At 39.7% G+C, this 21,114-nt stretch overlaps 1 protein-coding gene across 2 annotated transcripts; it reads left to right on the top strand.

Moving 5' to 3' along the window:
- On the top strand, positions 1–19,558 carry washc5 (WASH complex subunit 5). Of its 2 annotated transcripts, none has more exons than XM_061776954.1 (29): positions 1–153; positions 573–789; positions 2,315–2,460; positions 2,576–2,660; positions 2,846–2,946; positions 3,159–3,351; positions 3,661–3,813; positions 3,973–4,086; positions 4,206–4,377; positions 4,597–4,724; positions 9,387–9,516; positions 9,725–9,837; positions 13,095–13,261; positions 14,187–14,262; positions 14,361–14,471; positions 14,607–14,747; positions 15,252–15,332; positions 15,446–15,547; positions 15,622–15,801; positions 15,888–16,012; positions 16,124–16,286; positions 16,393–16,495; positions 16,580–16,659; positions 16,757–16,860; positions 18,200–18,329; positions 18,430–18,526; positions 18,848–19,001; positions 19,148–19,235; positions 19,322–19,558. In XM_061776954.1, the coding sequence occupies exons 2-29, from the start codon at positions 604–606 to the stop codon at positions 19,376–19,378; spliced, it is 3,480 nt and encodes a 1,159-aa protein (XP_061632938.1). In that variant the 5' UTR covers positions 1–153; positions 573–603; the 3' UTR covers positions 19,379–19,558. The 2 variants fall into 2 exon arrangements, with proteins under 2 accessions (XP_061632938.1, XP_061632937.1); XM_061776953.1 differs by having other exon boundaries at positions 4,206–4,389.
- The last annotated feature ends 1,556 nt before the right edge of the window (positions 19,559–21,114 follow it).

Below are 21,114 nucleotides of genomic sequence, written 5' to 3'. Positions count from 1 at the left end.
TGCTGGTTACTATGAATCAAGCGCACCCAGTGACAGGGTCACATGGTTGGTCATGAGGAAGTAAACAGTGAAGAAGAAAAAATCCAAAGCGACTATTTACTGAGAATTGCGACTTTTCTGTCAATTTCTATTGGACCACTAACTCATATAAAGGTACGTGATGGAGGAAATGTGTTTTTAGATTTATTTGGAATGTGTGGATCATCAAAGCTAATTGAAGTTGCGGTGAGAATAAGCGCTAACGTTAGCTTGGGACTGAAGGAGGGAGCTCAACGAGCATAGACCATTTACATTACATAACATTTTGTTTTTTCATTCATGCACAATGTACATCGTTTAAAGTTAGCTGTTACGTATACATGTACGTACATAAACACAAGTAAAAATAATGTGATGGTTTTGGACATGCTTGCGCAGTTCCTAGAGTGGATTCGTATTTGTTAATTAATAGCAAAAATGTAGTGGACATGTGGAAGACATGTTATCAGAGTGCATTCTTGCTGGCAATAACATAAGTAATTGTTTTGAAATTTAAGTAAGAGCTGTATTCAAACATTCTGTGTACCTGACAGGTGTGGATCCTCGTGGTCTCCTCCAGCCGCTATGGTCGACTTCTTGGCGGAGAACAACTTGTGCGGCCAGGCCATCCTCAGAATAGTTTCCAGGGGGAATGCTATCATTGCTGAGCTCCTGCGCCTCTCTGACTTCATCCCTGCAGTTTTCAGACTCAAGGACAAGAGTGATCAGCAGAAATATGGAGACATTATCTGTGACTTCAGCTACTTTAAGGTAAGGATTTGGCCAGGGAGTCATCCATCCAGCCATTTTATATGCCGCTTTATGTTCATTAAGGTTGTTGGTGAGCTGAAGCCTATCCCAGATAAGTTTTGGTGAGAGGTGATGTACATCCAGGACTGGTTGCCAGCTAATCGCTGGGCATGTATAGACAAACCATTCACCCTCACAGTCACACCTATGAACAATTTAGAGTGTTCAGTAAACCGAACATGCACGTTTTTGGAAACTGTCGTACATAGCTGTAGAAAACCCATGCGAACATGGTGAGATCATGCGAACTGCACACAGGAAGGCTGGAGCTGTGATCCAAACCGCCGAACCTTAGAAATGTGAGGCAGATTTGCTAATCCACTGTGCTGCCCATCGGGGGATCAAGTCAAGTACATATATCGTGCCAGTTCTGTCCAAAAAAGTTGTCTTTGGCAATTTACATATGAAGCAGTTGTAGAAATCAACTCCACACACATCATGTCATCTCAATTTACTCACACATTTACTTACTCAGTGTGAAATCTTGGCCTGATTCATTAAACACAAAGCTGTTTAGTGAATGGCAACATGTGGATACACAGGTTTATTGTAGCTTCTGCCATCTAGTGTAAGAGTGTTTCACTTTTCTGCCTGTCACTATACATCGGTCGCATAGATATAGCTAGCTGAACAAAGATATATTTGCAATTAATAAATGATAATTTTCTGACAGATAAAGTATAATTGGATAATTTCAAACGGGGACACCTCATTATTTCTCACGGCACACTGGTGTGCCACGGCACCCTGGTTGAGAATCACTGGTGCTGACCATTAACTGTACTAAAAATAATTTTATGGGGATCAGCAGTATAAATGGTAGTTTTACTACTAAATTAATTATCGGATATATTTATTACATGTCACTGATGGTGTAGTGGTACACTCGCCTGACTTTGGTGCAGGCAGTGTGGGTTCAGTTCTCACTCAGTGACTGTGAATGTGAGTGTGAATGGTTGTCCGTGTCTATATCCCCTGCGACTGACTGGCGACCAGTTCAGGGTGTAGTCCACCTTTCGCCCGAAGTCAGCTGGGATAGGCTCCAGCGCCCCGCGACCCTAACTAGGATAAGCGGTGTTGAAAATGGATGGATGGGTGAATATATTTATTACTACTAAATTAATTATAGCAGATATTAAGGCATTTCTGTTGTTGGCTGCACCTCTAGAACTAAAGGCACCCATGAGTGTTTTGAAATAATTCTTCGTAAGGAAAATATGTAAAGATTGAATAAGAGAGGAAGACCTTTTTGACTCAGTTGTGGACCAAAAACATTTAGCCATTGTCTGACATTTTGTCTTTGCCTCCAAATTGTAAAAACTACCAGTACTACAAAATACTGAGTCAAACAATGTTTGCATAAAATTGCTGCATTATTGTGGGTATGATTAATGAACTACATACTACTTCTTAGTTGGTTCTCTTTGCAGTGTTTGTGTTGATTCTCTCTTCTTTCTTGCACCTGCAAACACTCATGGTTCTCTAGGGCCCAGAGTATTATGAGGGAAAGCTGGAGGCCAAACCTGACCTTCAGGACCTGGATGAAGAGTTTAGAGAAAACAACATTGAGATTCTTTCAAGATTCTATTTAGCTTTTGAGAGCGTCCACAAATACATAGTAGATTTAAATAGGTAAGACATAATTCTTATGTTCACAATGACTGGGGGCTTTTGGGCACAAGTTTCTGACTTAGTTTAAAATTAGATGTTGCCGATGACTCTTATGTCTTGTTTATCTTCTCTCCAGATACTTGGATGACCTACATGAGGGTGTTTATATTCAGCAGACTCTTGAGACTGTGCTTCTAAATGAGGATGGAAAACAGCTACTGGTAAGTGACATAATGTGAATAAATCAGTTATAAAAGAGACTTGCTATTTCTTTATACAGGGTTCATATCAAAGCCATTGTTCTCTGTCACAGAAATGAAGACTCATTTGCATATATAGCATTTAGAACTATTTGGGAAGACACTGCAGAAGAAAGCTTGAAGTATGTTTTCTTTCCCACTCCTAGTGTGAGGCGCTCTACCTGTATGGTGTTATGTTGCTTGTTATTGACCAAAAAATTGAAGGGGATGTCCGAGAAAGGATGCTCGTTTCCTACTATAGATACAGGTAAATATAAGACTCACATACATGCACATGCAAATAAATACACAATTCTTCTACTGACTCGAGTTACAGATGAATGTCAAACCCTACTATGCTTAATATTAACACTGCTTCTTTAATTGTGTAAATAATTATTTGATAGGATACATTTTACATATGCTGAACATGTATCTTTTAATATGAATAACTGCTTTGTTTTGAAAAATTTCCTTCAGTGCCGCAAGGTCTTCAGCTGACTCCAACATGGACGACATCTGCAAGCTTCTGCGCAGCACCGGCTTCTCCAGCCAGCCTGGTGCCCGACGGCCAGCCAACTACCCAGAGAGCTACTTCCACAGAGTTCCGATCAGTGCCACATTCAGTAGCATGGTTGTTGGGAGATTGCGCTCCGACGACATCTACAACCAAGTAAGAAACGCTTACCTTAGAAGGGTTCTTTCTTAGTTCCAGCCATTTTTATTACGATGTGAGTGCTTAACATTGAATAAGTGTGAATTATTTATTGTGTGGATTGCAAACAAAAAAAATCCTAATCCTTCACTCCTAATCCCACCCATGTGGTGGGTGGGATTAGGAGCTACCGGTCCATACATTGTATTATTTCATTTTCAATGTGTTTCATTCTTGAAACCCCTATCTGGAGTTGTTCTCCAATTTCGTTGCATCTGCCTATAATGGGAATAGTCTATACATAAAAATGTTCCTTCCGCTCTAAAGGTGTCTGCCTACCCTCTACCAGAGCATCGTAGTACAGCGCTGGCTAATCAGGCAGCCATGCTGTACATCTGCCTTTACTTCAGCCCGTCCATACTGCAAACCCAGCAGGCAAAGATGAGAGAGATTGTGGACAAGTACTTCCCTGACAACTGGGTATGACTCTTTATGGGTATCTTCAGTGGTTAGACTGTGGGGTTTTTATGCATAGTGGAAATTGCTATCATGATCATTAGTGCAATATCATATTCTCTCCATTTTCTTTGTGTCACTTTTGTTGTTGTATGTAAATATTTTCATCTTGTCGAACCACAGGTTATCAGTATCTACATGGGGATCACAGTGAATCTGGTGGAGGCCTGGGACCCATACAAAGCTGCTAAAACTGCTCTCAACTACACTCTAGATTCTGCTAACATCAAAGAGCAGGTACAATAAAATTGCATTGTTCTGGAGTCCTGAAAAGTACAATATATATTTTATCATAAAGGTGTTGGATAAGTGAGATTTGTACATCAGATGAATGAGATAAGTTTGTTTGTTTATAGGCGACACGTTATGCCACTAGCGTGGAGACACTTCGGCCTCAGGTGCAGCAGCTGCTGAAGGAAGGTTTCCTCAGAGAAGAGATCATCCTGGATAACATTCCAAAATTGCTTAACTGTCTGAGGGACTGCAATGTTGCTATTCGCTGGCTAATGCTGCATTGTGCCGAGTCAGGTGACCCCAATTGTGTGTTTTTTGAGTCAAGCTATCTTTTGATATTCTTGTCATATAGACAAAGAATTAATCAGTCGTGTTCAATGTCACCTATGGGGGCAAACATTCCAAATTCTTTGAAGATTTTAAAATCTGGCACTTAAATTCAAGCAAGATATTTATTCATGCAAAAGTACAATATTGACATACAGCTGACATCAATGTGTTGATGTTTGACAGCGTATGACCCAAACAATAAGAAACTACGCCAGATCAAAGACCAAGTTCTCAATGACTCCAAGTACAACGCCAAGATCCTCTTTCAGCTCCTGCTCGATACAGCCCAGCTTGAATTTACACTCAAGGAGGTCAGCATTTATTATATATTACTCAAGGACGATGATCACTTAGTATTTACACCAAGGTGGTTAGGTTAACGTTGGGCTGGATTTCTCTGTTTGCATGTCTGTGTATGTCGATAATGTCTATTTTTAAATTTACATTTTGGCGAGAATCCACAAATTGATGGAGTTATAAAAGCTAACTGTCACTTCATTTTTCATAAATCAATTTATATTCCATCCAAGGGGATAAAATCTTAAAATTTGGGGTGTTTATTATATGATTTTGCAGGTGATAAAAATTTACAGTGGCGTGAAAAAGTATTGGGGTGCCCTTCTCAAATTCTTAGATTTTTGCATAGTTTCCACAGTTTAAGATCATCAAACAAATGTAAGTATCAGACAAATATAACCCAATTGAACTTAAAATGCTGTTTTTAAATGGTGATTTCATTTATTAGGGAAAAAATATATATTCGAAGTTACCTGTGTGAAAAGGTAATGGCCCCCTAAACCTAATAACTGGTTGGTCCATTCTCAGTAGCAACAACTGAAATATATATAACTGGCAATGAGTCTTTCAAATCTCTGTGGAGATATTTTGGCCCACTCTTCCTTGCAGAATTGTTTGAATTCGGCAAAAAATTTGTGTTTTCGAGCAGGAAACAGACTTTTTAAGGTCATGCCACTGCATTTCAAGTCCGGACTTTTACTAGGCCACTCCAAAATTTTCATTTTGTGTTTTTAAGCCATTTAGAAGTTGACTTGGTGGTGTGTTTGGGATCTTTATCCTGGTGCAGAACCCAAGTGCGCTTCAGTTTGAGGTCATAAACTGATGGCTGAACATTCTCCATCAGGATTTTCTGATTAAAAAGCTGAATTCATGGTTCTATCAATCACAGCAAGTTGTCCAGGTCCTGAAGGAGGAAGCAGCCCAAGACTATTACACTACCACCACCATGTTTGACTGTTGGTATGATGTTCTTTTTATGAAATGCTGTGCTACATTTACGCCAGATGTAACGAGAGACACACCTTCCAAAAACCTCAACTTTCATCTCATCAGTCCATATAATATTCTCCCAAAAGCCTTGGGAATCATTCAGATGTTTATTTGCAAAAGACGAACCTTTATGTTCTTTTTGGTGAGCAGTGGTTTTCGCCTTGGAACTCTGCCATGGATGCCATTTTTGCCCAGTCTCTTCCTTATTGTTTCGTCATGAACACTGACTGACCTTAACTGAGTTAAGGGGGGTATGCAATTCTTTAGAAGTTGTCCTGAGTTCATCTGTGGCCTCCTGGATTAGTCTTTGCTGTTCTGTAGGGGTAATCTTTGTTGCCACTTCTGGGAAGGTTCACCACTGTTCCATGTTTTCTCCATGTGAGGACAATGGCTCCCCCGTATGGTTTGCAGGAGTCTTAAAGCTTTAGAAATGGCTTTTATAACTCTTTCCAGACAGATGGATGTTAATTACTTTATTGGTCAATTGTTCTGGAATTTCTTTGGATCGTGTCATTTTGTTGCAACTTTTTTAGATCTTTTTTCCGACTTGATTTTTTCAGAACATATTGTTTTTAAGTGATTTCTTGATTGAACAGGTCTGGAGGTAATCAGGCTTGGGTTAGGTCAATGAAAATTAGCTAAAAGTTGTGATTAGCCACAATTCACGATTTAACGGAGGGGTGTGGGGGGCATTACTTTTTCACACAGGGCCAGGTACCTTTTAAATAGTTTATTTTCCATAATAAATGAAATCAGCATTTTAAGTTCACCAGGGTTATATTTGTCTGATATTTACATTTTTTTGATGATGTTAAACAATAAAGCTAGGAAACTATGCAAAAATATAAGACTATGAGAAGGGGGCCTTTTTTTCACAGCACTGTATGAGCGTATTTGTTAAAGTTGAGCGTGAGACCCAAAGCAAGGTTCTTTATCTTGGCTTTAAATTGATTTAAAAAAAAAAATAATAATAAATTAATTCATGTTGGTTGAAATAACTACATGCCTGTTGTGTTTGTTATCATAGAAAAAATAGACTGGAATAAGAATAGAATAACCATTTATTAGTTATGCTATTGGATCATCAATTTATGTGTGTAGTAAATGTCAATTTTTACAGCAATACATTGAGTATTATTTCGATCAGTTTGGGAGGAAGCAAATTTCTAATATTTCTCTTGAGTTAAAGAAAATATGAGAAACTGCTTTATGATTTGGTAAAGGGTCCGTGTCTCTTTCTGTAATTAGATAAAATGTTTGGAGACGGATATTAAAAATAGATAAACGACAGCTTATTTGATTTTCGTTTTAAAATAGAAAAAACAAAATTCAAATACAGCTTGATTTTATTTTCTGTTGTCTGGAACGAGTAAGGAAAAGTTGAATAACGGTTGTTCAATTTTCATTTCTAAAACGAAAATGGAATATAGCATGGGACAAATCGAAAAATGGCCTGTATATTTGTTTTGGATTGGTGGGAGTTTTCACCGACATGAACAGTGCTCAATGCTGGCCAGTAGAAGGCGACAGCGTGGTGCCTACACATGCCAGCCATCGGAAAACACGGAAGAAGAAGGAGGGGGCGCAATTAATGAGATTTGTAGGCTGTATGTGTAGGAGGGAGAGAAGTCAAATGAAGACAATATACAGTGCCACCAGAAAATGTTCACACCACGTTTTCCTGATTTGAGTATAATTTTCATGGACTCCATTCAAGTTGTAGAAGCATCTCAAGGATGATCAGTGGAAATCAGATGCACCTGAGCTTAAGTTTGAGTGTCATACCAAAGGGTATGAATACTTATGTACCTATTATGTTTGAATGTTTATTTATTTATTTTTTTATAAATGTTTACATTTTTATAAATTTACACAAATGTCTGAAAATATGTTTTTACTTTGTCATTATGGGATATTTTATGTACCGTATTTTCACGACCATAGGGCGCACCGTATTAAAAGGCGCAGTCTCAGTTACGGGGTCTATTTCTGTATTTAACACATACATAAGGCGCACCGTATTATTGGGCGCAGGCATGGTCAAACATACGCTATCTTAAAACATATGGCACCATGCATGCACGCTAAAACAATGTTTTTAAAAAGGCAGCGGGAGCAAAACTGAGTTCGGTTTATTGAAGTATTTAACAATGTACTCACGTTATTTTTTTATCAATCCTCATCCACAAATCCATCAAAGTCCTCATCTTCTGTATCCGAAATGAACAGCTGGACAAGTTCTCAATCAAACACACCAGGTTTGAGTCAGTCTTGTTGCCGTGCGAAAGCTCGAACAACAGTGCAACCAGACACGTTAGCCCAGCATCCACAATCCATTCACAAATTGTGGCATAACTCGCCCGGCGCTGCCTCCTAGTCTTAGTAAAGCTGTGTTCGCCATCTGTCATCCATGGCTCCCACGCCGCTCACTTCACTTTTAACGCCCTATTTACACGGATGTCCAGCGGTTCGTCATGCCTCCCGGAATGATGGCAAGCTCCGAGTTATTGCACTCAGTCGAATGGTGACTGTAGAGACGCTTCTCCCGGCTGTTCTTTGCTCATTAATCCATTGCTCGAGTTGGTCTTCCAACTCCGGCAATCTCGCCTTTTTTCCGCTTTTGTTTTCTTTTTTTTTTCCACGGAAACTCAGCTTCGTCTTCTTGACTTTGCGAAGCTCGTTTTCCTGCTTCCTCCACTTGCGAACCATGGATTCGTTGATCTTGAATTCTCTCGCGGCTGCTCAATTCCCATGTTCCTCCGCGTAACTGATAGCTTGCAGTTTAAACTGTGTAAGCGTGTCTCTTCGTAGGGGACATTTTCGGGGGTCCTTAGCCAAACCGCACACCCAGGAAATGCTCCCAGTCAGTCAAGCAGTAAAAAAACAACAACAACAACAACAAAAAACACCCTGGCAGTATATACCTACTGGGGGCGTGGCTTTAGCGTCCTACTTCACGCACCCTTTCCCTGTCCTCGGCCACGTCCGCTTTTCCTCTGTGTAAGCAGAAAAAAAAAGGTCAAGCGGAACGCGCATCACACAACATTTATAGATGTTGGAACTTGGTGCACACATAAGGCACGGCGTATTATAAGGCGCCCTGTCCATTTTGAAGAAAATTTAAGACATTTAAGTGCGCCTTATGGTCGTGAAAATACGTTGGTTTTTTTTTAAAGAAAACTACAGTCAAATCGGTTTGAGAATAAGTCTGTAACATAGCAAAATGTGGAAAAAGTGAAGGGGTTTGAATACTTTCTGGTGGCATGGTAATGTTCCTTTTCTATCTCCATCTCAAAAGAGCTTACTGCGTACCACTAATTTGATTTCTCCCACAACTGTAGGCTATTAATTACGTACCGGGCGAGGTTTGCGCTCTTGAACTGCTCTTGTTGCAAACATTACGGCCTTTAAATAAGATATTAAATTGTGAGCTCCGTTCTATTATGTCACATGAATAGTCTCAGAGTGACAGCAGGGATTGAAGGCAGGACACATTTTCGAGCTATCCACACAATCTGTGTTTCCTGTTCAATGTGTCCCCTCTGTTGTTTATTAACTCACTGTAGGGTAGCATATGGCTAGCCATTCATTCATTAGAAGATGACTCAAATTGAATCTTTTCATTACATAGCTCATCTGACTAATCCTTTCTCATCAACTCCACATCTGTGCTGGCCCTCCTCCAGATGTTCAAGCAGATGCTGTCAGAGAAACAGATCAAATGGGAGAGCTACAAGAAGGAGGGATCAGAGAGAATGACCGAGTTGGCCGAAGTCTTCTCCGGTGTAAAACCACTTACACGAGTAGAAAAGAACGGTGAGTTAGGTTGGCAAGGATGTGCAGGTGTTTCAGTGTTCTACACTGTTTCTGGTAAGGGTTATTGCAATCATTGCACATGAACACAAACACAATTTCTAATATTTTGGGCAGAATCTGATTACATTTTAGAAAATAGATAATACAAGATAACACAGTTATTAATTTACTTGACTGACCTAATGTCTATGTTCTGTCACCATCACAGAAAATCTTCAAGCCTGGTTCAGAGAAATCTCAAAACAGATCGAATCTTTGAACTATGAGGACTCTACAGCCGCTGGTAGGAAGACGGTCCAACTCATACAGGCTCTTATCGAGGTGAGGAAGATGATGTATTTGAGCAGAACCTAAAAAAGTACAATCATTCAACATTTTGTTTGCTTCCATTGTGTTACCTTTGTAACATTGTGAATTGCTATATATTCGGTTGACATGACCCATATTAGCAGCACGGTGGTTATCAGGACTGCCTCACATTCTAGAGGTTAAAATCTTCGCTGAGGTCCTCCTTTGTGGAGTCTGCATTACCAGCTTGTGCTTGCATGGGAATTCTCTGGGTCCTCTGGCTCCCTCCCATGTTCCCAAAACTTACATTTAAAAAAGCTTGAAAATGTTTGAAAGTTTCACATTTTATCCAATCTTACCACACTTAGTCATGGTGACATTGTTGACGTACAGTACTCATCAAAGGCGAGTTGCTTTCAAGAGCCGTGAGGAATTAGTGTGCCTCTAAGTTCCAAATCCTTTGCCAAAGGCGAACGGCTTGACCAAAAAACTGTTCCTGTATAGCATGTTCCAGGCTCCAAAGACTTTTTGTATTGCTCAGAGTTAACACTGCAGCCATGCCACTCTCTCGCTGCCAGCCCTCTCCGCACAATAGACAATAGCTATAACCATCATCGCATTGCCACCACATCAACGCCCCACATTAAACATGGCCGCCACATAGGCATGGGGGCCATGTCTTTTTTAATTGGATCTAGTCATATTGTATTAGAGCTGCACAATCTATTGTTTGAGCATCTGCATCGCGATAAACGTGTGCGCAATAGTCACATCGCCGGGTCCGCTGCAATGTTGGTGTCCTGTAATATACAGTGAATCAGCTGTAATATTAAAAGTGACCAGTAGAGGAACCTGTTTGGACAGGCTAATAAGATATTTCGCTTTTCAGAATGAAACTACTATAGGCAGGCGCAGCAGAGTAGTGAGTGCACGAAAGTACATTCAGGGACACTGTGTAAATGGGAGTGTATATGTTCCTTGATTCTTTCTTCGGAAAATTATAATTTTTATCAGAATACTTTAGTTAAAACACTGTACGATCACACTGTGATAATATGGAATTGATCTTGTTTTGTAATTACAGTAGAAGATATGATAAAATATATTGTTAATATAGTCAGCCAGAGCTGCTGACAATGCAAAGTTATCAGTCATTTGACCATCGTTCCTGTCATACTGTGTTCCGTGTTTTTGTTTTCAGATCCCCTTAAATTTTTCACTCTTTGTTATATTGCAGCCATTTGCTAAAATCATTTAAGTTAATTTCTTTTCCTCATTAATGTACACACAGCACCCCATATTGACAGAAAAAAATGGAGTTGTTGAAATTTTTGCAGATTAATTAAAAAAGAAAAACTGAAATATCACAGAGCCGTAAGTATTCAGACCCTTTGCTGTGACACTCATATATTTAACTCTGGTGCTGTCCATTTGTTCTGCTCATCCTTGAGATGGTTCTACACTTTCATTAAAGTCCAGCTGTGTTTGATTATACTGATTGGACTTGATTAGGAAAGCCACACCCCTGTCTATATTAGACCTTACAGCTCACAGTGCATGTCAGAGCAAATGAGAATCATGAGGTCAAAGGAACTGCATGAAGAGCTTAGAGACAGAATTGTGGCAAAGCACAGCTCTGGCCAAGGTTACAAAAAAATATTTCTGCTGCATTTAAGGTTCCTAAGAGCACAGTAGCCTCCATAATCCATAAAAGGAAGATCTTTGGGACGACCAGAACCCTTCCTAGAGCTGCCCCTCCGGCCAAACTGAGCAATCGGGGGAGAAGAGCCTTGGTGAGATAGGTAAAGAAGAACCCAAAGATCACTGTGGTGGCTGAGCTCCAGAGATGGAGATGGAGATGGGAGAAAGTTCTAGAAAGTCAACCATCACTGCAGCCCTCCACCAGTCGTGGCTTTATGGCAGAGTGGCCCGACGGAAGCCTCTCCTCAGTAAAAGACACATGAAAGCCTGCATGTAGTTTGCTAAAAAAACACCCAAAGGACTCGAAGATGGTGAGAAATAAGATTATCTGGTCTGGTGAGACCAAGATAGAACTTTTTGGCCTTAATTCTAAGTGGTATGTGTGGAGAAAACCAGGCACTGCTCATCACCTGTCCAATACAGTCCCAATAGTGAAGCATGGTGGTGGCAGCATCATGCTGGGGGGAGTGTTTTTCAGCTGCAGGGACAGGATGACTGGTTGCAATCGAAGGAAAGATGAATGCGGCCAAGTACAACGATATCCTGGACGAAAACCTTCTCCATAGTGCTCAAGATCTCAGACTGTGCTGAAGGGTCACCTTCCAACAAGACAATGACCCTAAGCACACAGCTAAAATAACAAAGGAGTGGCTTCAGAAGAACTCCGTGACTGTTCTTGAATGGCCCAGCCAAAGCGCTGACTTAAACCAAATTGAGCATCGCTGGAGAGACCTGAAAATGGCTGTCCACCAACGTTCACCATCCAAACTGACAGAACTGGAGAGGATCTGCAAGGAGGAATGGCAGAGGATCCCCAAATCCAGGTGTGAAAAACCTGTTGCATTATTCCCAAAAAGACTCAATTAGCTCAAAAGGGTGCTTCTACTAAATACTGAGCAAAGGGTATGAATACTTATGGCTGTGTGATATTTCAGTTTTACTTTTTTAATAAATCAGCAAAGATTTCAACAATTCCGTTTTTTTTTCTCAATATGGGGTACTGTATGTACATTAATGAGGGGAAAAATAACTTAAATAATTTTAGCAAATGGCTGCAATATAACAAAGAGTGAACATTTTAAGGAGGCCTGAATACTTTCCATACCCACTCTATTTTGAGGGTGATAGCCCGTCAGCAACATACAATCTTGGGGGGGGGGGGGGAAAAAACTGTGAACTAGTTCATTTTTGGACTGATGAACTTAGGCAAAGATTTTGAATTATGAACTGAAGTAGTTGAACTGAACTTTCCCAATACTGATCCTGTATTATTTCACATCGCAATATATATTGCAGGTTTAAAAAAAATTGCAGTGTCATTTTTTTCCAATATCGTGCAGCCCTATATTGAATATCTGTTACCCGGAAATACGTTAGTCCCATTCTCTCAGTTATATCGGGGTCCGTTTTATCGAGGTTCCACTGTATGTGCCGTACGTGGCTGGCAACCAAGCTAGGGTGTATCTTGCCTTACACCCGGTGAGTTTCTTTTATGAGCCACCATTGTATATATTCTGTAAATACAACCAACCAAACGTGTACATACCTGTACATATTTAAAAATGCAATATTTTCCGCTTGCTCCTCAGGTTCAGGAGTTCCACCAGTTGGAGTCTAACCTGCAGGTCTGTCAGTTCCTGGCAGACACCAGAAAGTTCCTGCATCAAATGATTCGCACCATCAACATCAAGGAAGAGGTCCTCATCACAATGCAGATAGCGGGAGACTTGTCATATGCTTGGCAGATCATTGACAGGTAGGCACTCTTAAAGACGTGAGGAAGACAAATTATGCAACAGTGAGTGACAAGTCACATACTTATCATGAACTCACTGTTTATCAGTCAAGGGACTATTGTTGTTAAGGTAATTATTGTACGCTACTGGGATATAGTGACCATAAAATCTTAGTTCTTTAAAAGAAAAAATGTTGTTAGTTAATAACATACTCGAGAACTCAATTTGTACATAAAGGGGTATGCTTTTCTTTGACATTTTCTTGTCAAAAGGTTGATATAACTGTACCAACCTCCTTCTGTCGGGAGAACAGCTACACTGTAAAACGGTAGTCATCCATGAGTGTATTGGAATGCTTGAGAAAAATCCAGATTTGTGGTGAGATACAGTGTGGTCATCTCCAACCTTGTATTTCTAGTTTGAAACTTCATTTCTTTATGTTTTAACACAATTAGGACAATGACACGTATCATCTTTGTTATTATAAACATGATTCTCATGGTTGAATTTATAACATGCCATTTAAGAAGATGCATGTTAAAACCTGTGATACTCATGGCCAAACTAAATAAGTTTTTTTCCTTTCAGGGGCATTTTTTCACCCCTTGTTACATTGTTGAAATAAAATAAAATGTTTGACAATCTCTTTGTCATTGTAAAATAATTGTGTTGTGATATCATGTATCATAATCGTAACATCTATCCCATCCCTGCTTTGTTAAAACAAAAGTTAAAGGGTTAAATACAAATATCTCCAATGCTAGAATGTCACATAAATCATTGATTTTATTCTCTACATGACTCACTGATTCATCTGTCTGCACGTAGCACCCGACGCAGGCGCCGTGTGTGTTGTTATTGTTTTTGTTTGTCATGCAAAGCAGATTTCAGGTTTCTTTTCCTCTATCACGTATTTTGCTCTCTGACTCATGTCTTACCCTGCAGCTTCACATCCATTATGCAGGAGAACATTCGTGTAAACTCATCCATGGTCACAAAACTGCGAGCTACTTTTCTGAAGGTGAGGCCAATTTTCCCCGTCTGCATGGATAACTAGGATTTTTTTGACACTTCCCAACCATGATCTTAAATCCAAAATGTGTGTGTTTGTGGGCCCAGCTAGCCTCTGCTTTGGATCTTCCATTGCTGCGTATCAACCAAGTCAACAGCGCTGACCTGCTGAGTGTTTCGCAGTTCTACTCGGGAGAATTGGTGGCTTATGTCAGAAAGGTGTAATACCTTGTTTTCAACATTTGAATAATAACATAGAGCTGTCAACTGTACATGTACTGCTAACTAACTTTTTGTGTTTTATTTTGTGGTTGCTGGCTGATTGTTGTTACTTTCTTTACTTTATTTTTGCAGGTACTTCAGATCATTCCAGAGAGCATGTTTACCTCTTTGGCCAAGATCATTAAGCTTCAGATCCATGATATCATCGAGGTGCCCACGCGGCTGGACAAGGACAAACTGAAGGACTACTCCCAACTGGGGGCGCGCTATGAAGTACAGAAGCTTATTAGTTTGTAATGGTCTCACACAGATCACGTCTACTGTGTAAAATCGAAAGCTGAATTATTCAAAACAACTTGAAGATGTTTTCATGTGGAACATTAAATGTGATTACACTGCTGCTCTTATTGGAGCAATTTTCTGCACCCTCACCCCCTGCTTTTACTGTGAAAAACAAATGAGAACCTTTAGTTTGTGCCAGCAGAGCCTTTTTTACACAATAGTTCATTCTTCATAGCAAATATTGGGCTGCTTGCGTCCAAATTATTAGAAAATCTTGACAAAACAAACAATTCATTTAAACACAAACACTAATTCAAACACTGTTATGAATGGAAATATGTTGAATTTTGCACTTAAGTTTTTTTTGGTTCTGGGAAAACAAGTCAACACAACTACAAAAAAAAATAAAAAACATTCGTTACACATTTTGTTTCTTCCTTTCATAATATTTCGGCATTAATGATTCATCTTTGTGCTTCAATGTCACCACTACAGGTGGCTAAACTCACCCATGACATCTCCATTTTCACTGAAGGGATCTTGATGATGAAGACCACTTTAGTTGGAATTATCAAGGTGTTTCGTATTGCTTGTTATTGCATGGTGTAAAAGAATGACCTAATTTTAACTTGTGACCTTCTTAAGCAGACTTCCTTGATACGTTGAGTGAGACGTTTGTGACGTTTCAGGTGGATCCCAAGCAACTTTTGGAGGATGGCATCAGGAAGGAGCTGGTGAAAAAGGTCGCTTATGCGCTTCACAAGGGATTGATTTTCAACCCCAAGGCTAAGGTTAGGCATCAGATCTGTTCTATCGTATAAATAGGAATATGTTGACATTGATTGTGGATTCTCAATTATCTCAGCCAAGTGAGTTGATGCCCAAGTTAAAAGACATGGCAGCCACCATGGACGGGGTCTACAGGTCGTTTGAGTACATCCAGGACTATGTCAGTATATATGGCCTTAAAATTTGGCAAGAGGAAGTGTCCCGAATCATCAATTACAACGTAGAGCAAGAGTGCAACAGTTTCCTCAGGGCTAAGGTTGGATTCAGTAATGGCAGGTCAACACTATTTTTTTTCCAGCATATGTCAGTAGATTATTTATTTCCTTCCTTGATCTCGATCAGATCCAGGACTGGCAGAGTGTGTACCAGTCCACTCACATCCCCATCCCCAAGTTTCCATCTGTGGATGAGTCTGCCACCTTCATTGGACGTCTTTGCAGAGAGATTCTCCGGATCACTGATCCCAAGTATGGATGTATTGAGCATAAAAACTGGAGATAACTTTTTTTTTTTTTTTTTTTAAACAGTAAGTAAAATCTTGCAGTGAATGTTTAATCTACCTTGGATATGTTTTTCAGGGTAACGTGCTACATTGACCAATTGAACACCTGGTATGACCTGAAGAGCCACCAGGAAGTGACCAACAACAGACTGTTCTCAGAGATCCAGAACTCCTTGGGTACATTTGGTCTCAACGGCCTGGACCGCTTGCTTTGTTTTATGATTGTCAAGGAGCTGCAGGTAATGAGCTTCCAGACAACAGTTACCGTACAGTACAAATTGATGCATCAAATGTTCTTCCCAGCATACAGTATTTGGACCTTAAAATATACATCTATCTGTTTAGAATTTTCTGACAATTATTCAGAAAACTATTCTGAAGGATAAAGCTGCTCTAGAGGTCTTCAAAGCCATGCTGGGGGCTGTCACGCCAGTTCAGGGCATTGTGGGTAGGTAGATATTTAAGGAAAATTCTTGGATATTTCCTGTGATCCTTTGACTGAACATGTATTATATATTTTCTCTTTTGATAGGTAATGCCATTAAAGTATATGCCAGTGCTGTAGCCAAAACCCCCAAAATATGGGGGCCATATTTGGAGGCCATCATGAAGGTACTCCATGAAATAATGTTTGCAAATAATAAACATAGATATGATTTGTTTACAGTAAGGAGAACATGCCCAACCTAATATTGAATGTTTACTGTAGGTTGGTCAAATGCAAATTCTTCGTCAGCAAATTGCTAATGAGTTGAACTACTCCTGCAAGTTTGACTCCAAACACCTGGCGGCTGCCCTCGAGAACCTTAACAAGTCAGTCCAGTGCTCACTTTTCTCCAACACACTGCTGCATAACAAAATCCAAAAAGTATTACAGCTTGGGTTTCATGCACTGAAAAGACTCCAATCTTATGTAGTTAATTTATCTTATTTATAGTGAAAACATCTTACTGTACTTATTTTAAGACCGTTTTGCCTTTTTTTACCTAAATTTTCAGCAAGACCAAAAGTTGTTTTACGATACAAGACCTTATTTTAAGAATCATCCATCCATCCATTTTTCTGAACCGCTTATCCTCACATGGGTCGCGGGTGTGCTGGCGCTTATCTCACCTGACTCTGGGCGAGAGGCAGGGTACACCCTGAACTGGTCGCCAGCCAATCGCAGCGCACATGTAGATAAACAATCATTCGCACCTACAGACAATTTAGAGCGCGTGTCAAACTCAAGGCCAGATCCGGCCCGCCACATCATTTTATGTGGCCTGCGAAAGCAAATAATTTGCTTGAAATGCCATGATTCTTGCTAAAATCTGTACAAAAAATTTTAATTGTCATATGTAATAAATAATAAAGTTGTGATACTGCAACCATGTTTTTGTTACCAACACCCTTGTTACAGTATAGTAACTTGAATGATAGTTGAACAAAATATTACCTATGACTTTTTATTTCAAAACTAGTCATCCATCGATTTGTTGTCTATGTAATAATATAAGGAGGTGATTCAACATTTATATTTCACAATCATAACGGCCCTCTGAGAGAAAACGTCACTATGATGTGGCCCGTGGCAAAAATGAGTTTGACACCCCTGATTTAGAGTCTCCATTTAATCTACCATGCTTGTTTTTGGAATGTGGGAGGAAACCGGAGTGCCCGGAGAAAACCCACGCAACCACGGGGAGAACATGCAAACTCCACACAGGGAGGCAGGATTCCAACCCGCGATCTCACAACTGTGAGGCAGATTTTGAGAATCTGCTTTAAGAATCATATCAAGTCAATTCATACTAGTTTCCTTGGCAGATTATTCGCCTAAAACAAGACAGTTTGTCCCTAAAATAGTTGAAAAAATCTGCCAATGGGAACTAGTATGAAATTAATAAAGATTATTTAAATAAGATCTTGTCTTGAAACGAGTCTTTTGGTCGTGCTGAAAATTCAGGGGAGAAAAGTCAAAACCTTCTTAAAATAACCACAGGCAGAGGCTGTCACAAGAAATAAGATAAATTCACTAGTTAAGATTTGAGTTTTTGCAGTGTGAGGCATTTAGTATTTCTTCTGGTACTTGTGAATAAAATGCTTCTAACTTAAACTTACATTCTAGTTTTGTTCCTCAGTGTTCTTTTGTGTTTTTGATCCTTGCAAGGTCGCTGCTCGCAGACATTGAAGCCCACTACCAGGACCCTTCGCTGCCCTACCCAAAAGAGGACAACACTCTTCTGTATGAGATTGCAGCCTATTTGGAGGCTGCGGGTATTCACAACCCACTTAATAAGGTTCATGGCGATTAATATAAATGATTTTGCCTTATCATCATCTCACAATTGACCTCAAATCAACTTGCTGAATGTTCTTTTATGTTTATGGTTTTCACAGATCTACATCACCACAAAGCGCCTCCCTTTTTTCCCCATTATTAACTTCCTGTTTATTATTGCACATCTGCCTAAGCTTCAGTACAGCAGAAACCAAGGTAGGTTCCCACCTATTTCCCTCATTAAAAGTACCTGTCAGTCAGTTTATGAAATTATGAATGCTACATTTTACACATGCCATTTTTCTCACAATTCAATAGAGGGCAAAATGCAATTATTTTTTTTTCTTCCCTAATGTCAAGTACTTGAGAAAAATAAGAACATTTTACTTATGAGATTATGTATAACTTGTGCTTTTAAAAAAAATATTTTTAATAAAAGCTATTACTGTGAGTAACTACTTTTACTGTTTTAGAAAATGCTTACTGGTGTATGACCCTGCTAGGACATGTAACTGTAATATGTTGTACTTCTACCAGGAATGACGTGCAGGAAATCCACCGACCCTGTTGACTGGCCTCCCTTAGTGCTCGGGCTGCTTACACTTCTCAAGCAGTTTCACTCCAGATACACACAACAGTTCTTGGCTCTCATTGGTCAGTTCATCCGCTCTATCATGGAACAGTGTACAAGGTAACCAGGCAGACAAATGACACTTGCTTACCTTAATCCATATTGGTTTTTTTTGCATTTTATTGATGTAAATACAAATTTAAAATACATTCAGCTAATATCTTCATGAGCTCTCTCACCTTAGTCCTTATTTTCCCCAATTAAAGTCAAAAGATCGCTGACATGCCGTCTGATGTGGTGGGAGCGCTCATGTTCCTGGAAGACTATGTGAAATACACTAAATTGTCACGCAAGGTAGGTGAGCCTCAAATGCCTTGAAAATGGAACATATGCTGTCATTTTGCTGTAACTGCATCTATTTTTGTTCCTGTGTTCTAAAGGTGGCTGAAGCCCATGTCCCCAGTTTCATTTTTGATGAATTCAGAACTATACTCTGAAGATGCGGAAGAAGCACCCAGCCAGAAAATAACACTTTTGCCTTTTGTATGCATTTCATTATTTAGATCATTTATGCCTTTATGCACATATTTTGTACATAGAGGAAATTACCTTAGAGTTCCTAACAATATCTTACCATTTTGTAATACTACACGTTATAATAAACATGAATGTCCATTTGTTGTTTGAAGAGGAAATCTTATGTAAAACAGAATTTTTAAGTGCTCGTATACAAATTGTTGGGTCTCCAGAGTGCCTGCCAATCCATCGAGTGTAAATTCAAACAAGCAGGTAAATATTTTTGGTATCTGCCTATTTCTAAATATGTATCTGTGAGCGAATTGGTCTGCACAATAACCGCCCCCACACAGATTTTCTAATGACTTGGAAGCTAAGCTTGGTATAGATTGAGAAACACTTTTAACTGTGCCAAACAGTAAGAATTTGAATGCACAGACTAACGTTTGCTTCTGATGAGTGGCACATACTGGATTGTTCAGTGACGTTCTCTACATGGTGGGGTTAGTGCCTATGTTTGTCAATGTACTGTATGCACACATGGTTCCACCTATGTGTTTTGAAATTTTAGATTCGGGTCTCTCAGGGGAGACACCCCTCAGTTCATCCCTGGGCGTCATGGTAATGAAACAGGTACTCTCCATTGACCTTGCAGTATGTGGGGTAGAATCAGGTCTCACTAATTTCCATCAGACAGCCAGCCCTTGTAAACAGGGTAATTTCAGCAACACCCAAATAGGATATGTGTAAAGTCTACTGTCTTTGTCTATACTGAATTATATATTTTGGGTGACAATAGCTCATCTGTAAGGACTTTGGAACTGGAGAGTCACGGTTTGAGTCCTGCTGCAGGGAAAAATGTTAAAGGGCAACAGGTTGGAGAGATGCTGCTTTCTGACTCTCGTTGAGATGCCCTTGAGCAAGGCACACCCCTCCCAGCTCAAGACAGGTTCACTGTTCGCTCGCACCTTGCATCCCTGCATGTGTGTGATCTGGCTCTCTGTGTGGTGTGCAACACAAAATATATATTTTCCCGATGAGGGATTATGAGTACTGTATTTTTCGGACTATAAAACACACCGGATTATAAGGCGCATTAAGCGAAACAAAACAGATAAGTCACTTATACAAACACCATAATATTATGTTGAAGCACAGCATGTATTACTCCTCACTACGGTAGCCGTAATGCTCCGACAATCCGGCTTCGTAGCTTATCAAAGTCATACTAAGACATTTTGACAGGTTTTTGAGCACCGTGTACCACATAAAATCGGTTCGAGATCAGTAAGCACAACCAGAATTCATACATAAAGTGCACTGGATTATAAGGTGCACTGTCGATTTTTGAGAAGATTTAAGGATTTTAAGTGTGACTTATAGTCCGGAAAATATGGTACTGAGTGGAGATGTTGAAAGATGAGACAGGAGTCGATGAGTTGAGTCAACAGTTTACTTTCCACTTCGCAAAAAATAACAGTTAATAACAGCTTGATCGGTGTATATGTTTTTGCTATGTACCCCAACAACTAGAATAACTCCTCCTCTACACTCAACCTGAAAAGAACCTCAAGGGAAGGTCCCTTGGTGAAACTTGTGTGGTGGTTTAGGAATAAACTTCCCATTAAATGGCTTATTTAGTGTCAAAATAGGAGACTGCACCAATTGAGTAAAGTTCATGCATGAAGTTACTGAGTTGTTCTTCAGTTAGGGCATC

This window comes from Phyllopteryx taeniolatus, chromosome 6 (assembly GCF_024500385.1).
Source record: "Phyllopteryx taeniolatus isolate TA_2022b chromosome 6, UOR_Ptae_1.2, whole genome shotgun sequence".
NCBI classification, from domain to species: Eukaryota; Metazoa; Chordata; class Actinopteri; order Syngnathiformes; family Syngnathidae; genus Phyllopteryx; species Phyllopteryx taeniolatus.
Note: the sequence above shows the minus strand (reverse complement) of the source record. Positions and strands in the feature narration are given on the sequence as shown.